The sequence below is a fragment of the Oncorhynchus keta genome, chromosome 30 (assembly GCF_023373465.1).
Source record: "Oncorhynchus keta strain PuntledgeMale-10-30-2019 chromosome 30, Oket_V2, whole genome shotgun sequence".
In the NCBI taxonomy this organism is placed as follows: domain Eukaryota; kingdom Metazoa; phylum Chordata; class Actinopteri; order Salmoniformes; family Salmonidae; genus Oncorhynchus; species Oncorhynchus keta.
The window spans coordinates 15,998,287-16,017,994 of NC_068450.1; the positions used below are offsets into that span (position 1 = coordinate 15,998,287).

The 19,708-nt window shown below is 37.8% G+C and overlaps 2 protein-coding genes and 2 long non-coding RNA genes across 11 annotated transcripts; 2 read left to right on the forward strand and 2 right to left on the reverse strand.

Moving 5' to 3' along the window:
• The first annotated feature begins 5,043 nt into the window (after positions 1–5,043).
• Positions 5,044–13,682, forward strand: LOC118372981 (C4b-binding protein alpha chain-like). Of its 2 annotated transcripts, XM_052487826.1 has the most exons (7): positions 5,044–5,210; positions 9,151–9,250; positions 9,568–9,641; positions 9,833–10,015; positions 10,266–10,445; positions 11,850–11,924; positions 13,493–13,682. In XM_052487826.1, exons 1-7 carry the CDS (start codon positions 5,144–5,146, stop codon positions 13,561–13,563), a joined length of 750 nt encoding a protein of 249 aa, XP_052343786.1. In that variant the 5' UTR covers positions 5,044–5,143; the 3' UTR covers positions 13,564–13,682. The 2 variants fall into 2 exon arrangements, with proteins under 2 accessions (XP_052343786.1, XP_052343787.1); XM_052487827.1 differs by lacking the exon at positions 13,493–13,682 and having other exon boundaries at positions 11,611–11,924.
• Positions 10,651–11,553, reverse strand: LOC127913932 (uncharacterized). Its single transcript, XR_008087311.1, has 3 exons — positions 11,457–11,553; positions 11,100–11,348; positions 10,651–10,778 (listed from the first exon to the last, which is right to left on the reverse strand). It is a non-coding gene; the product is annotated as an uncharacterized LOC127913932 (long non-coding RNA).
• On the forward strand, positions 11,931–13,477 carry LOC127913931 (uncharacterized). The gene is made up of 2 exons (XR_008087310.1): positions 11,931–12,865; positions 12,918–13,477. It is a non-coding gene; the product is annotated as an uncharacterized LOC127913931 (long non-coding RNA).
• A 3,455-nt stretch (positions 13,683–17,137) lies between the features above and the next one.
• LOC127913930 (uncharacterized) lies at positions 17,138–19,492 on the reverse strand. 7 transcript variants are annotated; one of them, XM_052487823.1, is made up of 3 exons: positions 19,284–19,492; positions 18,306–19,187; positions 17,138–18,158 (listed from the first exon to the last, which is right to left on the reverse strand). In XM_052487823.1, exons 1-3 carry the CDS (start codon positions 19,490–19,492, stop codon positions 17,711–17,713), a joined length of 1,539 nt encoding a protein of 512 aa, XP_052343783.1. In that variant the 3' UTR covers positions 17,138–17,710. The 7 variants fall into 7 exon arrangements, with proteins under 7 accessions (XP_052343783.1, XP_052343784.1, XP_052343785.1 ...); XM_052487824.1 differs by having other exon boundaries at positions 18,306–18,941; positions 19,038–19,492; XM_052487825.1 differs by having other exon boundaries at positions 18,306–18,695; positions 18,894–19,492.
• Positions 19,493–19,708: the final 216 nt, after the last annotated feature.

Genomic DNA, 19,708 nt, shown 5'->3' on the forward strand with positions numbered 1-19,708 from the left:
GAAAACATATACCAGATACCAGGGTTTCCGTTAGGAAAACATATACCAAATACCAGGGTTTCCGTTAGGAAAACATATACCAAATACCAGGGTTTCCGTTAGGAAAACATATACCAAATACCAGGGTTTCCTTTAGGAAAACATATACCAAATACCAGGGTTTCCGTTAGGAAAACATATACCAAATACCAGGGTTTCCGTTAGGAAAACATATACCAAATACCAGGGTTTCCATTAGGAAAACATATACCAGATACCAGGGTTTCCGTTAGGAAAACATATACCAAATACCAGGGTTTCCGTTAGGAAAACATATACCAAATACCAGGGTTTCCGTTAGGAAAACATGTACCAAATACCAGGGTTTCCGTTAGGAAAACATATACCAAATACCAGGGTTTCGTTAGGAAAACATATACCAAATACCAGGGTTTCCGTTAGGAAAACATATACCAAATACCAGGGTTTCCGTTAGGAAAACATGTACCAAATACCAGGGTCTCCGTTAGGAAAATTTGGACTGGACATGGGAGAAGGAGAAGATTGGGAGAAGATTTTAATATCATCAGACATTTGAGAAATGTACCTGTCATCCATTTTCATTTGGCGCGAAACCCATTAGGGCGTCCAACCACGCGACCAGAGCGTCAATAAATTATGGATATTGGCGAAATGAGTCCCATTTATTCCTTGTGTTTCGATGTGTAGGATATGCAAAACTGTATAGCCTATTGTTCTATTGTTTTTTTCCTTTATTTAAACAACAAATGTCCACCTCACGGCTCAGCTGTCAGAGATATAAGCAGTAAATGCAACAGGGCATTGCATGCATAAACCTGTAGGCTTAGGCGTCCACTGTATGATTTAAATATGAATCAAATGAATATAAACGAAGAGACGTTTAGTTTAAGCCTAGGCCCAGAGTGAGCGGGAGATAGAGATATGCCTGCGGCATGCTATGACACCAACATACATTTCTTTATGTCAGATGACTACTGCGTCTACTATACAAATATAGGGGACAGGAGGCTAATTCGTTATTTTTTCGATCAGAATATTTTTAATAAAGATAAGCATTATATTGTTAGATTATAGGAGTAACTCTGGTAGGCCTGAAACATTCTTCCTCACCTCAAACTCAACTGTAAGAGTCAGTGGGAGCACGGGAGTGCACTGCCTTCATATCACAGGCCAGCGGTATAATAGGGAATAGCCACACCACACCAAACTTTCACAACATTTTCGAAACTTTATTAGGGTAATATCAAAGTAAGTCAATCCATTGTTTATATGGAAAATACAAGCATTTTATAATATTGTGGCAAACACAACAATACAGTTGTATGAAACAATGAAAATTAAACAAAACACTTGCGAAATGGTTTAAACTTTCACAGAAGTTTGAAAAGGCTGTATTGCAGCAATTACCAAGAAAAACTAGTGCCTACCATACCAAACAAATGACAGCAATAGACTCATTACATTTATTTGACAAACGGCCTACTTATAACCCATCTTAAACTAAATATCGAGCACACAATTAAAGGCCGATCAAACTTAATTTAACCAACAAAAATGTATCAACAGAATGAAACGAAACACATTTAGCATATTTAAATAACTGGTTTAGATTAATAAATAGGCCTACAATACTAATAATGATATACAATAATAATAGAACAGACTATTATGAATAAGATTTTTTTTATTTTACAAAAACAATAAACTGCATCCTATCTGAATAGTAAGTTGCACAGAATCCTGCATTTTGCCATTTTTTGCCATTAAAACAATATTCTGCTAACGTCTTCTATCATATAAATGACGGAGAATTGCAGGAAATGCATTTATAAAAGGCACATTTTCTTCCCCAGATCCTGCTAAAAAAAACTACGTGTGATAAACGTGTCTCCTCAACTGTATGTCACTACGCAAAGGCGAACATAGATACATGCAATGCTTTATTATACATTGGATTTTTTTTACCAAAGTGAAAAAAAATGTTGACAACAAATTCTCTTTTAGCCCAATGTTCCAAACCCAAAGGAGCGAGCCACATGAGCCTGTCAGGAGACTACATTACCCAAGAGTCTTTCCTGGCAGTTGCTGAAGATCGTGTTTTAGTGTGACGTTGGTTATGTCGGTCTTGCGATGACTATCACTTGTCTCGGTGACACTTGGAGCAATGTGGAACACCTGCCAGAGTATGTCATTTAGATGACTATCACTTGTCTCGGTGACACTTGGAGCAATGTGGAACACCTGCCAGAGTATGTCATTTAGATGACTATCACTTGTCTCGGTGACACTTGGAGCAATGTGGAACACCTGCCAGAGTATGTCATTTAGATGACTATCACTTGTCTCGGTGACACTTGGAGCAATGTGGAACACCTGCCAGAGTATGTTATTTAGATGACTATCACTTGTCTCTGTGACACTTGGAGCAATGTGGAACACCTGCCAGAGTATGTCATTTAGATGACTATCACTTGTCTCTGTGACACTTGGAGCAATGTGGAACACCTGCCAGAGTATGTCATTTAGATGACTATCACTTGTCTCTGTGACACTTGGAGCAATGTGGAACACCTGCCAGAGTATGTCATTTAGATGACTATCACTTGTCTCTGTGACACTTGGAGCAATGTGGAACACCTGCCAGAGTATGTCATTTAGATGATTATCACTTGTCTCTGTGACACTTGGAGCAATGTGGAACACCTGCCAGAGTATGTCATTTAGATGACTATCACTTGTCTCTGTGACACTTGGAGCAATGTGGAACACCTGCCAGAGTATGTCATTTAGATGACTATCACTTGTCTCTGTGACACTTGGAGCAATGTGGAACACCTGCCAGAGTATGTCATTTAGATGATTATCACTTGTCTCTGTGACACTTGGAGCAATGTGGAACACCTGCCAGAGTATGTCATTTAGATGATTATCACTTGTCTTGGTGACACTTGGAGCAATGTGGAACACCTGCCAGAGTATGTCATTTAGATGACTATCACTTGTCTCGGTGACACTTGGAGCAATGTGGAACACCTGCCAGAGTATGTCATTTAGATGATTATCACTTGTCTCGGTGACACTTGGAGCAATGTGGAACACCTGCCAGAGTATGTCATTTAGATGACTATCACTTGTCTCTGTGACACTTGGAGCAATGTGGAACACCTGCCAGAGTATGTCATTTAATTACTATCACTTGTCTCTGTGACACTTGGAGCAATGTGGAACACCTGCCAGAGTATGTCATTTAGATGACTATCCATTCTATTCGTCACTAAGACTGCGTTTACTCAAGCAGCCGAAATTTGATCTTATGCCCAATTATTGACAAAAGAGCTGATCTGCATTAGGCTGCCTGTGTAAATGCAGCCATATCATTTTGGATGACGCGATGCAGCCATATAATGAAAATGACTCGATGTGACAATTGAGGTGTTACACATTGTCCAGGGATATCCTGTGACTCCCCTGGTGAAGTGATGAATGGCAGGTATGACCTCACAGAGGGGGTGGAGTTTGGAACCAGAGCAACAGCCAAGTGTGACAATATAAAATAATATATATGGCATTTAACAGACGCTTTTATCCAAAGCGACTTACAGTCATGTGTGCATACATTATACATATGGGTGGTCCCAGGAATCGAACCCACTACCCTGGCGTTACAAGCGCCATGCTCTACCAAATGAGCTACAGAAGGACCACTAAGAAAGGGTCAGTAGTACACTCTCACAGAACAGGACCTTCTCACCAGTAGATGTACTATTGGAGTTGTCCTACACTCACAGGACAGGACCTTCTCTCCCGTAGATGTACTAGTAGAGTTGTCCTACACTCACAGGACAGGACCTTCTCTCCCGTAGATGTCCTACACTCACAGGACAGGACCTTCTCTCCCGTAGATGTCCTACACTCACAGGACAGGACCTTCTCTCCAGTAGATTTGTTGCATCATATTATAGCACAGCTAAAGGTCTTATATAGAACCCCAATGAACCCTTATTGTAAAAATGTTTTTTACTTGCTTCTTATATGACACCGCTAAATGTTCTATATAGAACTCTTTTTTTTTTCCAAAAAGAGGGGGGCAATAAATGAAGTGATAGAACCTGTTCTGGTTATTTAGAACCTGTTTTCTGTCTTCTATTTGAGTTGAATATTCTGTCCTTGTTTTCAGACATTACATTGTGGGTTCCAAAGTACCAAATTGCATGGCATCTGGGCGGTCTGCCAGACTCGCTATCTGTGAAGGTCAGTGACTGATGTGAAAGGGTACACACACACACACACACACACACACACACACACACACACACACACACACACACACACACACACACACACACACACACACACACACACACACAGGGCTGTCCTTCAGCACACTTGTTTGATGTTTGCCCAGCTCTGCAAGCCGCCAATGCAAGCATGCGGACTGGGTAAAGAACACTGTAGGTGAAGTCCCTTGGGCTGCTCTATTTAAGTCCTCCAGCAGCTACACGATCTCCAAGCATCCAGAAATAGAGATGTCTATGAACAGTTGGAGGTTGATGATCCAAATCACTTTATTTTACTAGGCAAGTCAGTTAAGAACAAATTCTTATTTTCAATGACGGCTGAGGAACAGTGGGTTAACTGCCTGATCAGGGGCAGAAAAACAGATTTGTACCTTGTCAGCTCAGGGAATTGAACTTGCAACCAGATACTAGTCCAACACTCTAACCACTAGGCTACCCTGTCACCCCCTTATGTTGTGGATTTAAATACTCTAAATACCTTTATGATTTAGACCCATAACACCAAGATCACATCACCTTACTTAACATGTCATTTCACATCCAGATGGGGAGGTTTCCACCGTGTGTGTGTGTGTGTGTGTGTGTGTGTGTGTGTGTGTGTGTGTGTGTGTGTGTGTGTGTGTGTGTGTGTGTGTGTGTGTGTGTGTGTGTGTGTGGGTGGGTGGGTGTTTTTGTTTGTTGTTCTCAGTTGTGTTTGTCATATTGAGTCATGGCCAGTGAGTGAGGACAAAACAACTATATATATACAGTGCTTCAGTATCTCACTGTTTCAGCTTGGTTTCACTCAGGAGAAGAAGGTATTACCAGTATGCAGATCTGCAGGGATGCATGTTTTTTTTTTTTTAACAATATGGCTCGTTTACCTTACGTTTGAGGTTGAAACTTTTCAAGGTAAAGTGACTTTTCCATATTTTGCCAGTCATGTTCTTACTGTGCATTGGAATGTTTATGTTTCTTTGACCAAAAGGTCGTAATTTTCAAAACATATAAATATCGACCAACAAAGGAGGGAGCCACATGAGCCTGTCAGGAGACTACCCAAGAGTCTTTCCCGGCGGGGTCGAAAGTTGTTTTCAAGTGTGATGTTGGTTATGTCGGATTTGTGATGACCATCACCTGTCTCGGTGAAACCTGGAAAAATGTGACATCTACCTGCCGGAGCATGTCATTTACATGACGATTCATTTCATGTGACACGAAGGCTGCGTTTTCACAGGCAGCCTAAAATACCTGACCTGATTTGTCAAAATACCAATAATAGTAAACAAGTATCTGCATTCGGCTGCCTGTGTAAACGGAGCCGTAAAATGTACATGACTGGAAGTGACTATTGTCGCTTTACACATTGTCTATTTGAATCTCCTAATGTACTTTATATTTAACACACTGTCTATTTGAATCTCCTTATGTACTTTATATTTAACACACTGTCTATTTGAATCTCCTAATGTACTTTATATTTAACACACTGTCTATTTGAATCTCCTAATGTACTTTATATTTAACACACTGTCTATTTGAATCTCCTAATGTACTTTATATTTAACACACTGTCTATTTGAATCTCCTAATGTACTTTATATTTAACACACTGTCTATTTGAATCTCTTTATGTACGTTATATTTAACACACTGTCTATTTGAATCTCCTAATGTACTTTATATTTAACACACTGTCTATTTGAATCTCCTAATGTACTTTATATTTAACACACTGTCTATTTGAATCTCCTAATGTACTTTATATTTAACACATTGTCTATTTGAATCTCCTAATGTACTTTATATTTAACACATTGTCTATGACAGTGGTCACCAACCATTCGATCGTGAATGTCATGTGTCTGAAGGTGGATATCCACCGACCTGGCAGACCCAGCGAGCCAATCATGTGCACCTATAGGCAAACCGCTAGCCAATCAGATAGCTCAGATCACCGTGTCTGCACTGTTTCTTCGAGCCAGACTGTCAAAATAAGCAGTAAACGCACAGCAAAGTTGATACTGTGAGATTTAAAAACCATTAAACCATTACAACAGAGATACACAATGAGCAAAGAGCTGCTGTTCTTATGAGTAAGGTCCTGTTTTCAGTTGTTATTCAGCACTGTCAACACTCTTTAAAAGCATTGCAGCTGCAATGAACGATAACCTTGCGTTGTTATTATTAGCGGCTTGTGTCCTTTTTAATATCGAGGAATATTTCGCTTTCTCTGGTCATAGAAGTAACATGAATGGGTGAATGGGGCAGAAATAATGCAGTAAAACTGGAGTTTCGCCATCAGCTGGAAGACTGTGTCCCTTTTTCTCAGCGGAGTTCGGGAGAGCGAAGGGGTGGTGAGTCGGGTGAGAGGCAGGCTCGTTGCTGTTACCTCCCTTCACTCAGACTGACCATTAGATACAGGCCATCAGTCCAGTAAAACATATATAAATATATATATACAGTACCAGTAAAACATATATAAATATATATAAATATAGTACCAGTAAAACATATATAAATATATATAAATATATTACCAGTAAAACATATATAAATATATATATATACAGTACCAGTAAAACATATATAAATATATAAATACAGTACCAGTAAAACATATATAAATATATAAATACAGTACCAGTCAAACATATATAAATATATATATACAGTACCAGTAAAACATATATAAATATATATATACAGTACCAATAAAACATATATAAATATATATAAATACAGTACCAGTAAAACATATATAAATATATATAAATACAGTACCAGTAAAACATATATATATATATATACAGTACCAGTAAAACATATATAAATATATATAAATATAGTACCAGTAAAACATATATAAATATATATATACAGTACCAGTAAAACATATATAAATATATAAATACAGTACCAGTCAAACATATATAAATATATATATATATATATACAGTACCAGTAAAACATATATAAATATATATATACAGTACCAGTAAAACATATATAAATATATAAATACAGTACCAGTCAAACATATATAAATATATATATACAGTACCAGTAAAACATATATAAATATATATAAATACAGTACCAGTAAAACATATATAAATATATAAATACAGTACCAGTCAAACATATATATATATATATATATACAGTACCAGTAAAACATATATAAATATATATAAATACAGTACCAGTAAAACATATATAAATATATATAAATACAGTACCAGTAAAACATATATAAATATATATATACAGTACCAGTAAAACATATATAAATATATATAAATATAGTACCAGTAAAACACATATAAATATATATATATACAGTACCAGTCAAACATATATAAATATATATAAATACAGTACCAGTAAAACATATATAAATATATATAAATACAGTACCAGTAAAACATATATAAATATATATAAATACAGTACCAGTAAAACATATATAAATATATATAAATACAGTACCAGTAAAACATATATAAATATATATATATACAGTACCAGTAAAACATATATAAATATATATAAATACAGTACCAGTAAAACATATATAAATATATATAAATACAGTACCAGTAAAACATATATAAATATATATAAATACAGTACCAGTAAAACATATATAAATATATATAAATACAGTACCAGTAAAACATATATAAATATATATAAAGTACAGTAAAACATATATAAATATATATAAAACATACCAGTAAAATATATATAAATATATATAAATACAGTACCAGTAAAACATATATAAATATATATATATAAATACAGTACCAGTAAAACATATATAAATATATATAAATACAGTACCAGTAAAACATATATAAATATATATAAATACAGTACCAGTAAAACATATATAAATATATATAAATACAGTACCAGTAAAACATATATAAATATATAAAAATACAGTACCAGTAAAACATATATAAATATATATAAATACAGTACCAGTAAAACATATATAAATATATATAAATACAGTACCAGTAAAACATATATAAATATATATAAATACAGTACCAGTAAAAAGTTTAGACACACCGACTCATTCTTTATTTTCACTATTTTCTACATGGTAGAATAATAGACATCACAACTATGAAACAACACATATGGAATCATGTAGTAACAAAAACGTGTTAAACAAATCAAAATATATTTTATATTTGAGATTCTTTAAAGTAGCCACCATTGCCTTGATGACAGCTTTGCACACTCTTGGCTTCATGAGGAATGTTTTTCCAACAGTCTTGAAGGAATTCCCACATATGCTGAACACTTGTTGGCTGTTTTTCCTCCACTCTGCGGTCAAACTTGTCCCAAACCATCTCAATTGGGTTGAGGTCAGGTGATTGTGCAGGGCAGGTCATCTGATGCAGCACTCCATCACTCTCCTTCTTGGTCAATATGCAGTGATAATGTATTGGGCCAATCGCCTACTGCACAAACCTTACTGATAAATAACTATTTTTAATTGGTTCATGTTCATATGCTTATGTTTTTTAAGTCATGTTTAAAACACATCTGAGCTGTAGATTGTATTTTGACTCACAAAGTGATCTTGACTCAGAAAAGGTTGTTGACCACTGGTCTATGAGAATCTCCAAATGTACTTTACATTAAACACATTGTCTATGAGAATATCTTAATGTACTTTACATTAAACACACTGTCTATGAGAATCTTTATAATGCATGCCAATCTCTAATCATAACTACAGGATGAGCTGAGTTATGTATTTGTTATCATTTATCATTTTATCAATCTAAACTTATGATTCTGTTATCGTGTTATCATGTCTGTCCAGGGATATCCTGTGGCTCCCCTGGCGAAGTGATGAATGGCAGGTATGACCTCACAGAGGGGGTGGAGTTTGGAGCCAGAGTAACAGCCCAGTGTGACAAAGGGTCAGTAGTACACACTCACAGAACAGGACCTTCTCACCAGTAGGTTTCTTGCATCATATTATAGCACAGTTAAATAAAGGTTAAATAAAAAAAACATATAAATATATATTATAGCACAGCAAAATATTATATTTAGAACCCCAATGAACCCTTATTGTAAAAAAAGACTTGCTTCTTATATGGCACCGCTAAATGCTCTATATAGAACTCGTAATCCTTGTTCAATAATAGGCGATATATATGAAGGACGTGGTTAGCTACTGTATAACCTTTTTTCTGTCTTCTATTTGAGTTGAATATTTTGTCCTTGTTTTCAGACATTACATTGTGGGTTCCAAAGTACGGAATTGCATGGCATCAGGGTGGTCTGGCAGAGTCGCTATCTGTGAAGGTCAGACTCACACACACACACACACGCACACGCACGCACGCACACACACGCACGCACACACGCACGCACGCACACACGCACGCACACGCACACGCACACGCACACGCACACACACAACCAATAACTGATTGATAAAAAAATGAATGTGAACACACCATTATTTATTTATTGATATATTTGTGATGTTGCAGTGGTGAAGTGTGGAGCGCCTCCTGTTGTTGCCAATGGAAGTCTGTTGTACAGAGCTGAAGAGTCGTATGCCTACAGAGAGGTGGTGGAGTATCAGTGTGACAGGCAACTGACTCTGGATGGACCCAGGTTCTTACACTGCTCTGAAACAGGACAGTTTGAGCCAAATCCACCTAAATGTATTGGTATGTTTCAAAACATAGAAGGTGTTACTGAATAAATAATAAACTATTCCATTATGTTTTTAAAAAATCACAGATTGATCAATCGAATTACTGATTGATTGCATGATACATTTTTTAATTGGCTGATTGGTTGATTAATTGGTATATTCCTATTGGTTCATCATCAAAGACCTACATTTAATTGTAGGTAAAACATGAATTGGATATGTTAGACATGGTAATGTTGTTGGTCCTATTTCTTGTATCCTAGACATAACTTGTCCAACACCTAACATCGATAAAGCTTTCCGCGTAGAGGGACATATGCCTCCATACAAATACAAGTCTTTCATCAGATATGAATGTGAAAAGGGATATGAAATGGAAGGTGAATCAGGTCTTACCTGTGAAATAGACAGCCGCTGGTCAGCATCATACCCAACATGCAAAGGTAAGATGCATTGTGCACACATGATTCAATAGGTCTGTCTTGTCTAACTTGGATTGGTTCATAGATAAGTGTTTTATTATGAAACAACTATTGTGATCCATTTAGATTGTTTATTTTATATCACATGTCCTTGTCTTAGAAAACTATGACATAAGCCCTTGTCTTAGTTATTAGAACATTATGACATAATGGACTTGTCCTAGGTATTAGAACATTATCACGTAACCTCTTGTCTTAGTTATTAGAACACTATAACATAATGGACTTGTCCTAGGTATTAGAACACTATGACATAATGGACTTGTCCTAGGTATTAGAACATTATCACGTAACCTCTTGTCTTAGTTATTAGAACACTATAACATAATGGACTTGTCCTAGGTATTAGAACACTATGACATAATGGATTTGTCCTAGGTATTAGAACATTATCACATAACCTCTTGTCTTAGTTATTAGAACACTATGACATAATGGACTTGTCTTAGTTATTAGAACACTATGACATAATGGACTTGTCCTAGGTATTAGAACATTATCACATAACCTCTTGTCTTAGTTATTAGAACACTATGACATAATGGACTTGTCTTAGTTATTAGAACACTATAACATAATGGACTTGTCCTAGGTATTAGAACATTATCACATAACCTCTTGTCTTAGTTATTAGAACACTATGACATAATGGACTTGTCCTAGGTATTAGAACATTATCACATAACCTCTTGTCTTAGTTATTAGAACACTATGACATAATGGACTTGTCCTAGGTATTAGAACACTATAACATAATGGACTTGTCCTAGGTATTAGAACATTATCACATAACCTCTTGTCTTAGTTATTAGAACACTATGACATAATGGACTTGTCCTAGGTATTAGAACATTATCACATAACCTCTTGTCTTAGTTATTAGAACACTATGACATAATGGACTTGTCCTAGGTATTAGAACACTATGACATAATGGACTTGTCCTAGGTATTAGAACATTATCACAATAACCTCTTGTCTTAGTTATTAGAACACTATGACATAATGGACTTGTCCTAGGTATTAGAACATTATCACATAACCTCTTGTCTTAGTTATTAGAACACTATCAAATAATTGTAACCCTATTATAAGATTATAAGATCTCCTTGTGTTTATGTTTCAGCACTTGCTGACCGGATGTTCGACATAATGGTTTCATATCATATAATTGTTTCAAGAATGGTGGATATTTATTCAGAATTAACATCGTCTTACAATGAAAGCAGAGAGAACAGGACCTTGAACTAGTTACCTGTTCCAAGACATGGAAGGAGGAGATGTGGTCTGCTCTGCTGTTATAGCAAGACACCCGACGAACATCTGAAAAACTCATTTCTATGACAACTTATGTTTGCATTATAGTGTCAAAAGACAGCAACCCTGAAGCTGAAAATGGTTTTTTTTCCAAGATTGGAGATGACATCAAAGGTGGACTCAGTAAGTCATTGGGTGGTTTATAAGTAACTATTTGCATAGCTGTATGCACAACTGTTTTCAAGTTATCTCTGTATGTTATCTCTGTAGGTATTCTCTGTAGGTATTCACTGTAGGTTATCACTGTAGGTATTATCTGTAGGTATTCACTGTAGGTTATCACTGTAGGTATTCTATATAGGTTTATCACTGTAGGTTTTCTATGTAGGCTTTCTCTGTATGTTATCTCTGTAGGTATTCTCTGTAGGTATTCACTGTAGGTTATCACTGTAGGTTATCTCTGTATGTTATCTCTGTAGGTATTCTCTGTAGGTATTCACTATAGGTTATCACTGTAGGTTATCACTGTAGGTATTATCTGTAGGTATTCACTGTAGGTTATCACTGTAGGTATTCTATATAGGTTTATCACTGTAGGTTATCACTGTAGGTTTTCACTGTAGGTTATCACTGTAGGTTATCACTGTAGGTATTCTCTGTAGGTATTCTCTGTAGGTATTCTCTGTAGGTATTCTCTGTAGGTTTTCTCTGTAGGTTTTCTCTGTAGGTTTTCTCTGTAGGTATTCACTGTAGGTTTTCTCTGTAGGCTTTCTCTGTAGGTATTCTCTGTAGGTTATCACTGTTATCACTATTCCCGGGACCACCCATACGTAGAATGTATGCACACATGACTGTAAGTCGCTTTGGATAAAAGCGTCAGCTAAATGGCATATATTATTATTATTATTATATTATTATATTACTGTAGGTATTCTATATAGGTTTATCACTGTAGGTTATCACTGTAGGTTTTCACTGTAGGTTATCACTGTAGGTTATCACTGTAGGTATTCTCTGTAGGTATTCTCTGTAGGTATTCTCTGTAGGTTTTCTCTGTAGGTTTTCTCTGTAGGTTTTCTCTGTAGGTTTTCACTGTAGGTTTTCTCTGTAGGCTTTCTCTGTAGGTATTCTCTGTAGGTATTCTCTGTAGGTTTTCTCTGTAGGTTTTCTCTGTAGGTATTCTCTGTAGGTATTCTCTGTAGGTTTTCACTGTAGGTTTTCTCTGTAGGCTTTCTCTGTAGGCTTTCTCTGTAGGTATTCTCTGTAGGTATTCTCTGTAGGTTACTTCTGTAGGTTTTCTCTGTAGGTTTTCTCTGTAGGCTTTCTCTGTAGGTATTCTCTGTAGGTATTCTCTGTAGGTTTTCTCTGTAGCTTTTCTCTGTAGGTATTCTCTGTAGGTATTCTCTGTAGGTTTTCACTGTAGGTTTTCTCTGTAGGCTTTCTCTGTAGGCTTTCTCTGTAGGTATTCTCTGTAGGTTTTCTCTGTAGGTATTCTCTGTAGGTTACTTCTGTAGGTTTTCTCTGTAGGTTTTCTCTGTAGGTTTTCTCTGTAGATTTTCACTGTAGGTTATTTCTTTATGTTCTATATGTAGGTTATCTTTGTAGCCTGCAGTTATATTGTGCTGTGAAGCCTAGGGTGGTTCATTCAGATTATTCAATTGTTTTGTATTGTATTGTTTTTCATTCTATTGAGGTGTAATTTTTATGGTTTCAATCCAACTTTTTACATTCCGCAACTTCCTTTTTTTCAGACACATTTTTTAACTGGGTTTCCAACAAAATCCCGGAGGTTGAACTCAAGCTCCCCTGGATGAGGAAATGACACATTTAAACTAAAAAACTATTAAACTCATCACATTGGGAAGGACATTCAGGACATCAAAATGAACCTTTACACATGTAGGTTTTACAGTAGTAACAATACATGTCTTCTGAAAAGTAGCTTGACTTCTGGTATCATTCCATACTTCATGAGCCAGACACTTTTCCCCCTCTCTACCACTAGAGGTCAGCAAAGTATTCACTTGAGCTTTACATATCCACATAATATATATGGACTTGAGCTTCACATACCCACATAATATATATGGACTTGAGCTTCACATACCCACATAATATATATGGACTTGAGCTTCACATACCTACATAATATATATGGACTTGAGCTTTACATACCCACAAAATATATATGGACTTGAGCTTCACATACCCACATAATATATATGGACTTGAGCTTTACATACCCACATAATATATATGGACTTGAGCTTCACATACCCACATAATATATATGGACTTGAGCTTCACATACCCACATAATATATATGGACTTGAGCTTTACATACCCACATAATATATATGGACTTGAGCTTCACATACCCACATAATATATATGGACTTGAGCTTCACATACCCACATAATATATATGGACTTGAGCTTTACATACCCACATAATATATATGGACTTGAGCTTCACATAATATATATGGACTTGAGCTTCACATACCCACATAATATATATGGACTTGAGCTACACATACCCACATAATATATATAGACTTGAGCTTCACATATCCACAAAATATATATGCACTTGAGCTGTGATACTCTTGAATGGTATTTGTGTGTGAGAGAGCGTGAGAGTGTGCATGTATGTTTCTAACCCCTATATGTGTGTGTGTGTGTGTGTGTGTGTGTGTGTGTGTGTGTGTGTGTGTGTGTGTGTGTGTGTGTGTGTGTGTGTGTGTGTGTGTGTGTGTGTGTGTGTGTGTGTGTGTGTGTGTGTGTGTGTGTGTGTTTCAGAATTTCCATCCATCCTATGTGGGTAAATTATTTCATTCACATTGTCATTCCAGAAAATGTTTCTTGTTTGTTTTGAGCCTATTGATGGTTGTATAGTGAGTCTGCCAGAAAAAGCTTACAACATTGTGGCATCTTCTGCTTTCATATGAAGGAACTAAACCAACCGCTGCTGACATAGGCTACATCCCTAATGACACCATATTCCCTTTATAGTGCACTAGCTTTGACCTGGGTCCATATGGCTATGATTAACAGTAGGGAACAGGGTGCCATTTGGGATGCACACTTACGGACTGTACAGGAAATGTTGGACAGCAGGTTACTTTGGGATGCACCCCTTGTCTATGGGCTAGGCTGGCTGGGGTTTCCATTCATGTGACATGGAATTCCTGGCTGAAATTCACAACCAGTTTATAGGTACATGTCCATATTCTACCGGTTTATAGGTACATGTCCAGATTCTACCAGTTTATAGGTACATGTCCAGATTCTAACAGTTTATATGTACATGGTCAGATTCTACCAGTTTATAGGTACATGGCCAGATTCTACCAGTTTATAGGTACATGGTCAGATTCTACCAGTTTATAGGTACATGGCCAGATTCTACCAGTTTATAGGTACATGGTCAGATTCTACCAGTTTATAGGTACATGTCCAGATTCTACCAGTTTATAGGTACATGTCCAGATTCTAACAGTTTATATGTACATGGTCAGATTCTACCAGTTTATAGGTACATGGCCAGATTCTACCAGTTTATAGGTACATGGTCAGATTCTACCAGTTTATAGGTACATGTCCAGATTCTACCAGTTTATAGGTACATGTCCAGATTCTACCAGTTTATAGGTACATGTCCAGATTCTACCAGTTTATAGGTACATGGTCAGATTCTACCAGTTTATAGGTACATGGCCAGATTCTACCAGTTTATAGGTACATGGCCAGATTCGACCAGTTTATAGGTACATGTCCAGATTCTACCAGTTTATAGGTACATGGTCAGATTCTACCAGTTTATAGGTACATGGCCAGATTCTACCAGTTTATAGGTACATGTCCAGATTCTACCAGTTTATAGGTACATGGTCAGATTCTACCAGTTTATAGGTACATGGCCAGATTCTACCAGTTTATAGGTACATGGTCAGATTCTACCAGTTTATAGGTACATGTCCAGATTCTACCAGTTTATAGGTACATGGCCAGATTCTACCAGTTTATAGGTACATGTCCAGATTCTACCAGTTTATAGGTACATGGTCAGATTCTACCAGTTTATAGGTACATGGCCAGATTCTACCAGTGTATAGGTAAATGTAACAGCTTTCCTCCTCCTTTTCTGAGAGGAGAAGCGAGAAGGATCGGAGGACCAATGCGCAGCGTGGTAAGTATCCATGACGTTTATTTACAGACATAAACTGAACACTAGAAAACAAGAAACGTGAAACGAACGAAACCGAAACAATACCGTGTGGCAACAAACACTCACACGGAAAACAAACACCCACAACTCAAAAGTGAAACCCAGGCTACCTAAGTATGATTCTCAATCAGAGGCAACTAACGACACCTGCCTCTGATTGAGAACCATACTTGGCTGAACTCAAAATCCCAACATAGAAAAACACACATAGACTGCCCACCCCAACTCACGCCCTGATCATACTAAATAAAGACAAAACAAAGGAAATAAAGGTCAGAACATGACAGTACAGTTGAAGTCGGAAGTTTACATATATCTTAGCCAAATATATTAAACTCAGTTTTTCACAATTCCTGACATTTAATCCTAGTAAAATATCCCTGTCTTAGGTCAGTTAGGATCACCACTTTATTTTAAGAATGTGAAATGTCAGAATAATGAATCAGGTTTGTAGGTCTCCTTGCTCGCACACACTTTTTCAGTTCTGCAAACAAATTTTCTCTGGGATTGAGGTCAGGGCTTTGTGATTGCCACTCCAATACCTTGACGCTGTTGTCCTTAAGCCATTTTGCCACAACTTTGGAAGTATGCTTGGGGTCATTGTCCATTTGGAAGACCCATTTGCGATCAAGCTTTTAACTTCCTGACTGATGTCTTGAGATGTTGCGTCAATATATCCACAGAACTTTCAGGCCTCATGATGCTATCTATTTTGTGAAGTGCACCAGTCCCTCCTGCAGCAAAGCATCCCCACAATATGATGCTGCCACCCCCATGCTTCATGGTTGGGATGGTGTTCTTCGGCTTGCAAGACTCCCCCTTTTTCCTCCAAACATAACGATGGTCATTATCGCCAAACAGTTCTATTTTTGATTCATCCGACTGGAGGACATTTCTCCAAAACGTACGATCTTTGTCCCAATGTGCAGTTGCACACCGTAGTCTGGCTTTTTTAAGTCGGTTTTAAAGCAGGGCTTCTTCCTTGCTGAGCGGCCTTTCAGGTTATGTCGATATAGGACTCTTTCACTGTGGATATAGATAGTATTGTACGTGTTTCCTCCAGCATCTTCACAAGGTCCTTTGCTGTTGTTCTGGGATTGATTTGCACTTCGCACCAAAGTACGTTCATCTGTAGGAGACAGAACGCGTCTCCTTCCTGAGCGGTATGATGGCTGCGTGGTTCCATGTTGTTTATACTTGCATACTATTGTTTGTACAGATGAATGTGGTACCTTAAGGCTTTTGGAAATTGCTCTCAAGGATGATCCAGACTTGTGGAGGTCTACACATTTCTTTTTTTTTAGGTCTTGGCTGATTTATTTTGATCTTCCCATGATGTCAAGCAAAGAGGCACTGAGTTTGAAGGCAGGCCTTGAAATACATTCACAGGTACACCTCCAATTCACTCAAATGATGTCAATTAGCCAATCAGAAGCTTCTAAAGGCATGTCATAATTTTCTGGAATTTTCCAAGCTGTTAAAAGGGACAGTCAACTTAGTGTATGTAAACTTCTGACCCACTGGAATTGTGATACAGTGAATTATAAGTGAAATAATCTGTCTGTAAACAATTGTTGGAAAAATTACATGCACAAAGTAGATGTCCTAACCGACTTTACGAAACTATAGTTTGTTAACAAGAAATTTGTGGGGTGGTTTAAAAACAAGTGTTAATGACTCCAACCTAACTGTATGTAAACTTCGGACTTCAACTGTGCATGGCAACAACTACTGAAATCAGTTGATGCTCCACCTACTGACATAGCTCATACAGTCACAGCTAGTCCACTTGATACTCCACCTACTGACATAGCTCATACAGTCACAGCTAGTCCAGTTGATACTCCACCTACTGACATAGCTCATACAGTCACAGCTAGTCCAGTTGATACTCCACCTACTGACATAGCTTATACAGTTACAGCTAGTCCAGTTGATGCTCCACCTACTGACATAGCTCATACAGTTACAGCTAGTCCAGTTGATACTCCACCTACTGACATAGCTCATACAGTCACAGCTAGTCCAGTTGATACTCCACCTACTGACATAGCTCATACAGTTACAGCTAGTCCAGTTGATGCTCCACCTACTGACATAGCTCATACAGTCACAGCTAGTCCAGTTGATACTCCACCTACTGACATAGCTCATACAGTCACAGCTAGTCCAGTTGATACTCCACCTACTGACATAGCTCATATAGTCACAGCTAGTCCAGTTGATACTCCACCTACTGACATAGCTCATACAGTCACAGCTAGTCCAGTTGAAACTCCACCTACTGACAGAGCTCATACAGTTACAGCTAGTCCAGTTGATACTACTCCACCTACTGACATAGCTCATACAGTTACAGCTAGTCCAGTTGATGCTCCACCTACTGACATAGCTCATACAGTCACAGCTAGTCCAGTTGATACTCCACCTACTGACATAGCTCATACAGTCACAGCTAGTCCAGTTGATACTCCACCTACTGACATAGCTCATACAGTCACAGCTAGTCCAGTTGATACTCCACCTACTGACATAGCTCATACAGTCACAGCTCGTCCAGTTGATACTACTCCACCTACTGACATAGCTCATACAGTCACAGCTAGTCCAGTTGATACTCCACCTACTGACATAGCTCATACAGTCACAGCTAGTCCAGTTGATACTACTCCACCTACTGACATAGCTCATACAGTCACAGCTAGTCCAGTTGATACTCCACCTACTGACATAGCTCATACAGTCACAGCTAGTCCAGTTGATACTACTCCACCTACTGACATAGCTCATACAGTCACAGCTAGTCCAGTTGATACTCCACCTACTGACATAGCTCATACAGTCACAGCTAGTCCAGTTGATACTCCACCTACTGACATAGCTCATACAGTCACAGCTAGTCCAGTTGATACTACTCCACCTACTGACATAGCTCATACAGTCACAGCTAGTCCAGTTGATACTCCACCTACTGACATAGCTCATACAGTCACAGCTAGTCCAGTTGATACTACACCTACTGACATAGCTCATGCAGTCACAGCTAGTCCAGTTGATGCTCCACCTACTGACATAGCTCATACAGTCACAGCTAGTCCAGTTGATACTCCACCTACTGACATAGCTCATACAGTCACAGCTAGTCCAGTTGATACTACTCCATCTACTGACATAGCTCATACAGTCACAGCTAGTCCAGTTGATACTACTCCACCTACTGACATAGCTCATACAGTCACAGCTAGTCCAGTTGATGCTCCACCTACTGACATAGCTCATATAGTCACAGCTAGTCCAGTTGATACTCCACCTACTGACATAGCTCATACAGTCACAGCTAGTCCAGTTGATACTCCACCTACTGACATAGCTCATACAGTCACAGCTAGTCCAGTTGATACTCCACCTACTGACATAGCTCATACAGTCACAGCTAGTCCAGTTGATACTCCACCTACTGACATAGCTCATACAGTCACAGCTCGTCCAGTTGATACTCCACCTACTGACATATCTCATACAGTCACAGCTAGTCCAGTTGATACTCCACCTACTGACATAGCTCGTACAGTCACAGCTTGCACAGTCAAAACGACACCAAATACTGATTTACATAGAGTGACATCGCAAGTAAAGAGGAGCCTAGCAAGAAACTTTTCCGACATGTTACCGTACCTACCTCACTGCCCTATTCATCACAATACAATGACACGCCATGCAGAAACCTGCAGTCTG

Bases quoted from the DNA above. Each gene is read 5' to 3' on its own strand.
- LOC127913930 (XM_052487819.1), bottom strand. From the start codon at position 19,492: ATGAGATATGTCAGTAGGTGGAGTATCAACTGGACGAGCTGTGACTGT. The intron at 18,159-18,305 runs GTGGAGTAGTAT...CTATGTCAGTAG, and splicing joins TGTATGAGCTATGTCAGTAG to GTGGAGTATCAACTGGACTA.
- LOC118372981 (XM_052487826.1), top strand. From the start codon at position 5,144: ATGCATGTTTTTTTTTTTTTAACAATATGGCTCGTTTACCTTACGTTT. The intron at 9,251-9,567 runs GTCAGTAGTACA...CCTTGTTTTCAG, and splicing joins ACAGCCCAGTGTGACAAAGG to ACATTACATTGTGGGTTCCA. The intron at 11,925-13,492 runs GTAAGTCATTGG...CCTTTTTTTCAG, and splicing joins TGACATCAAAGGTGGACTCA to ACACATTTTTTAACTGGGTT.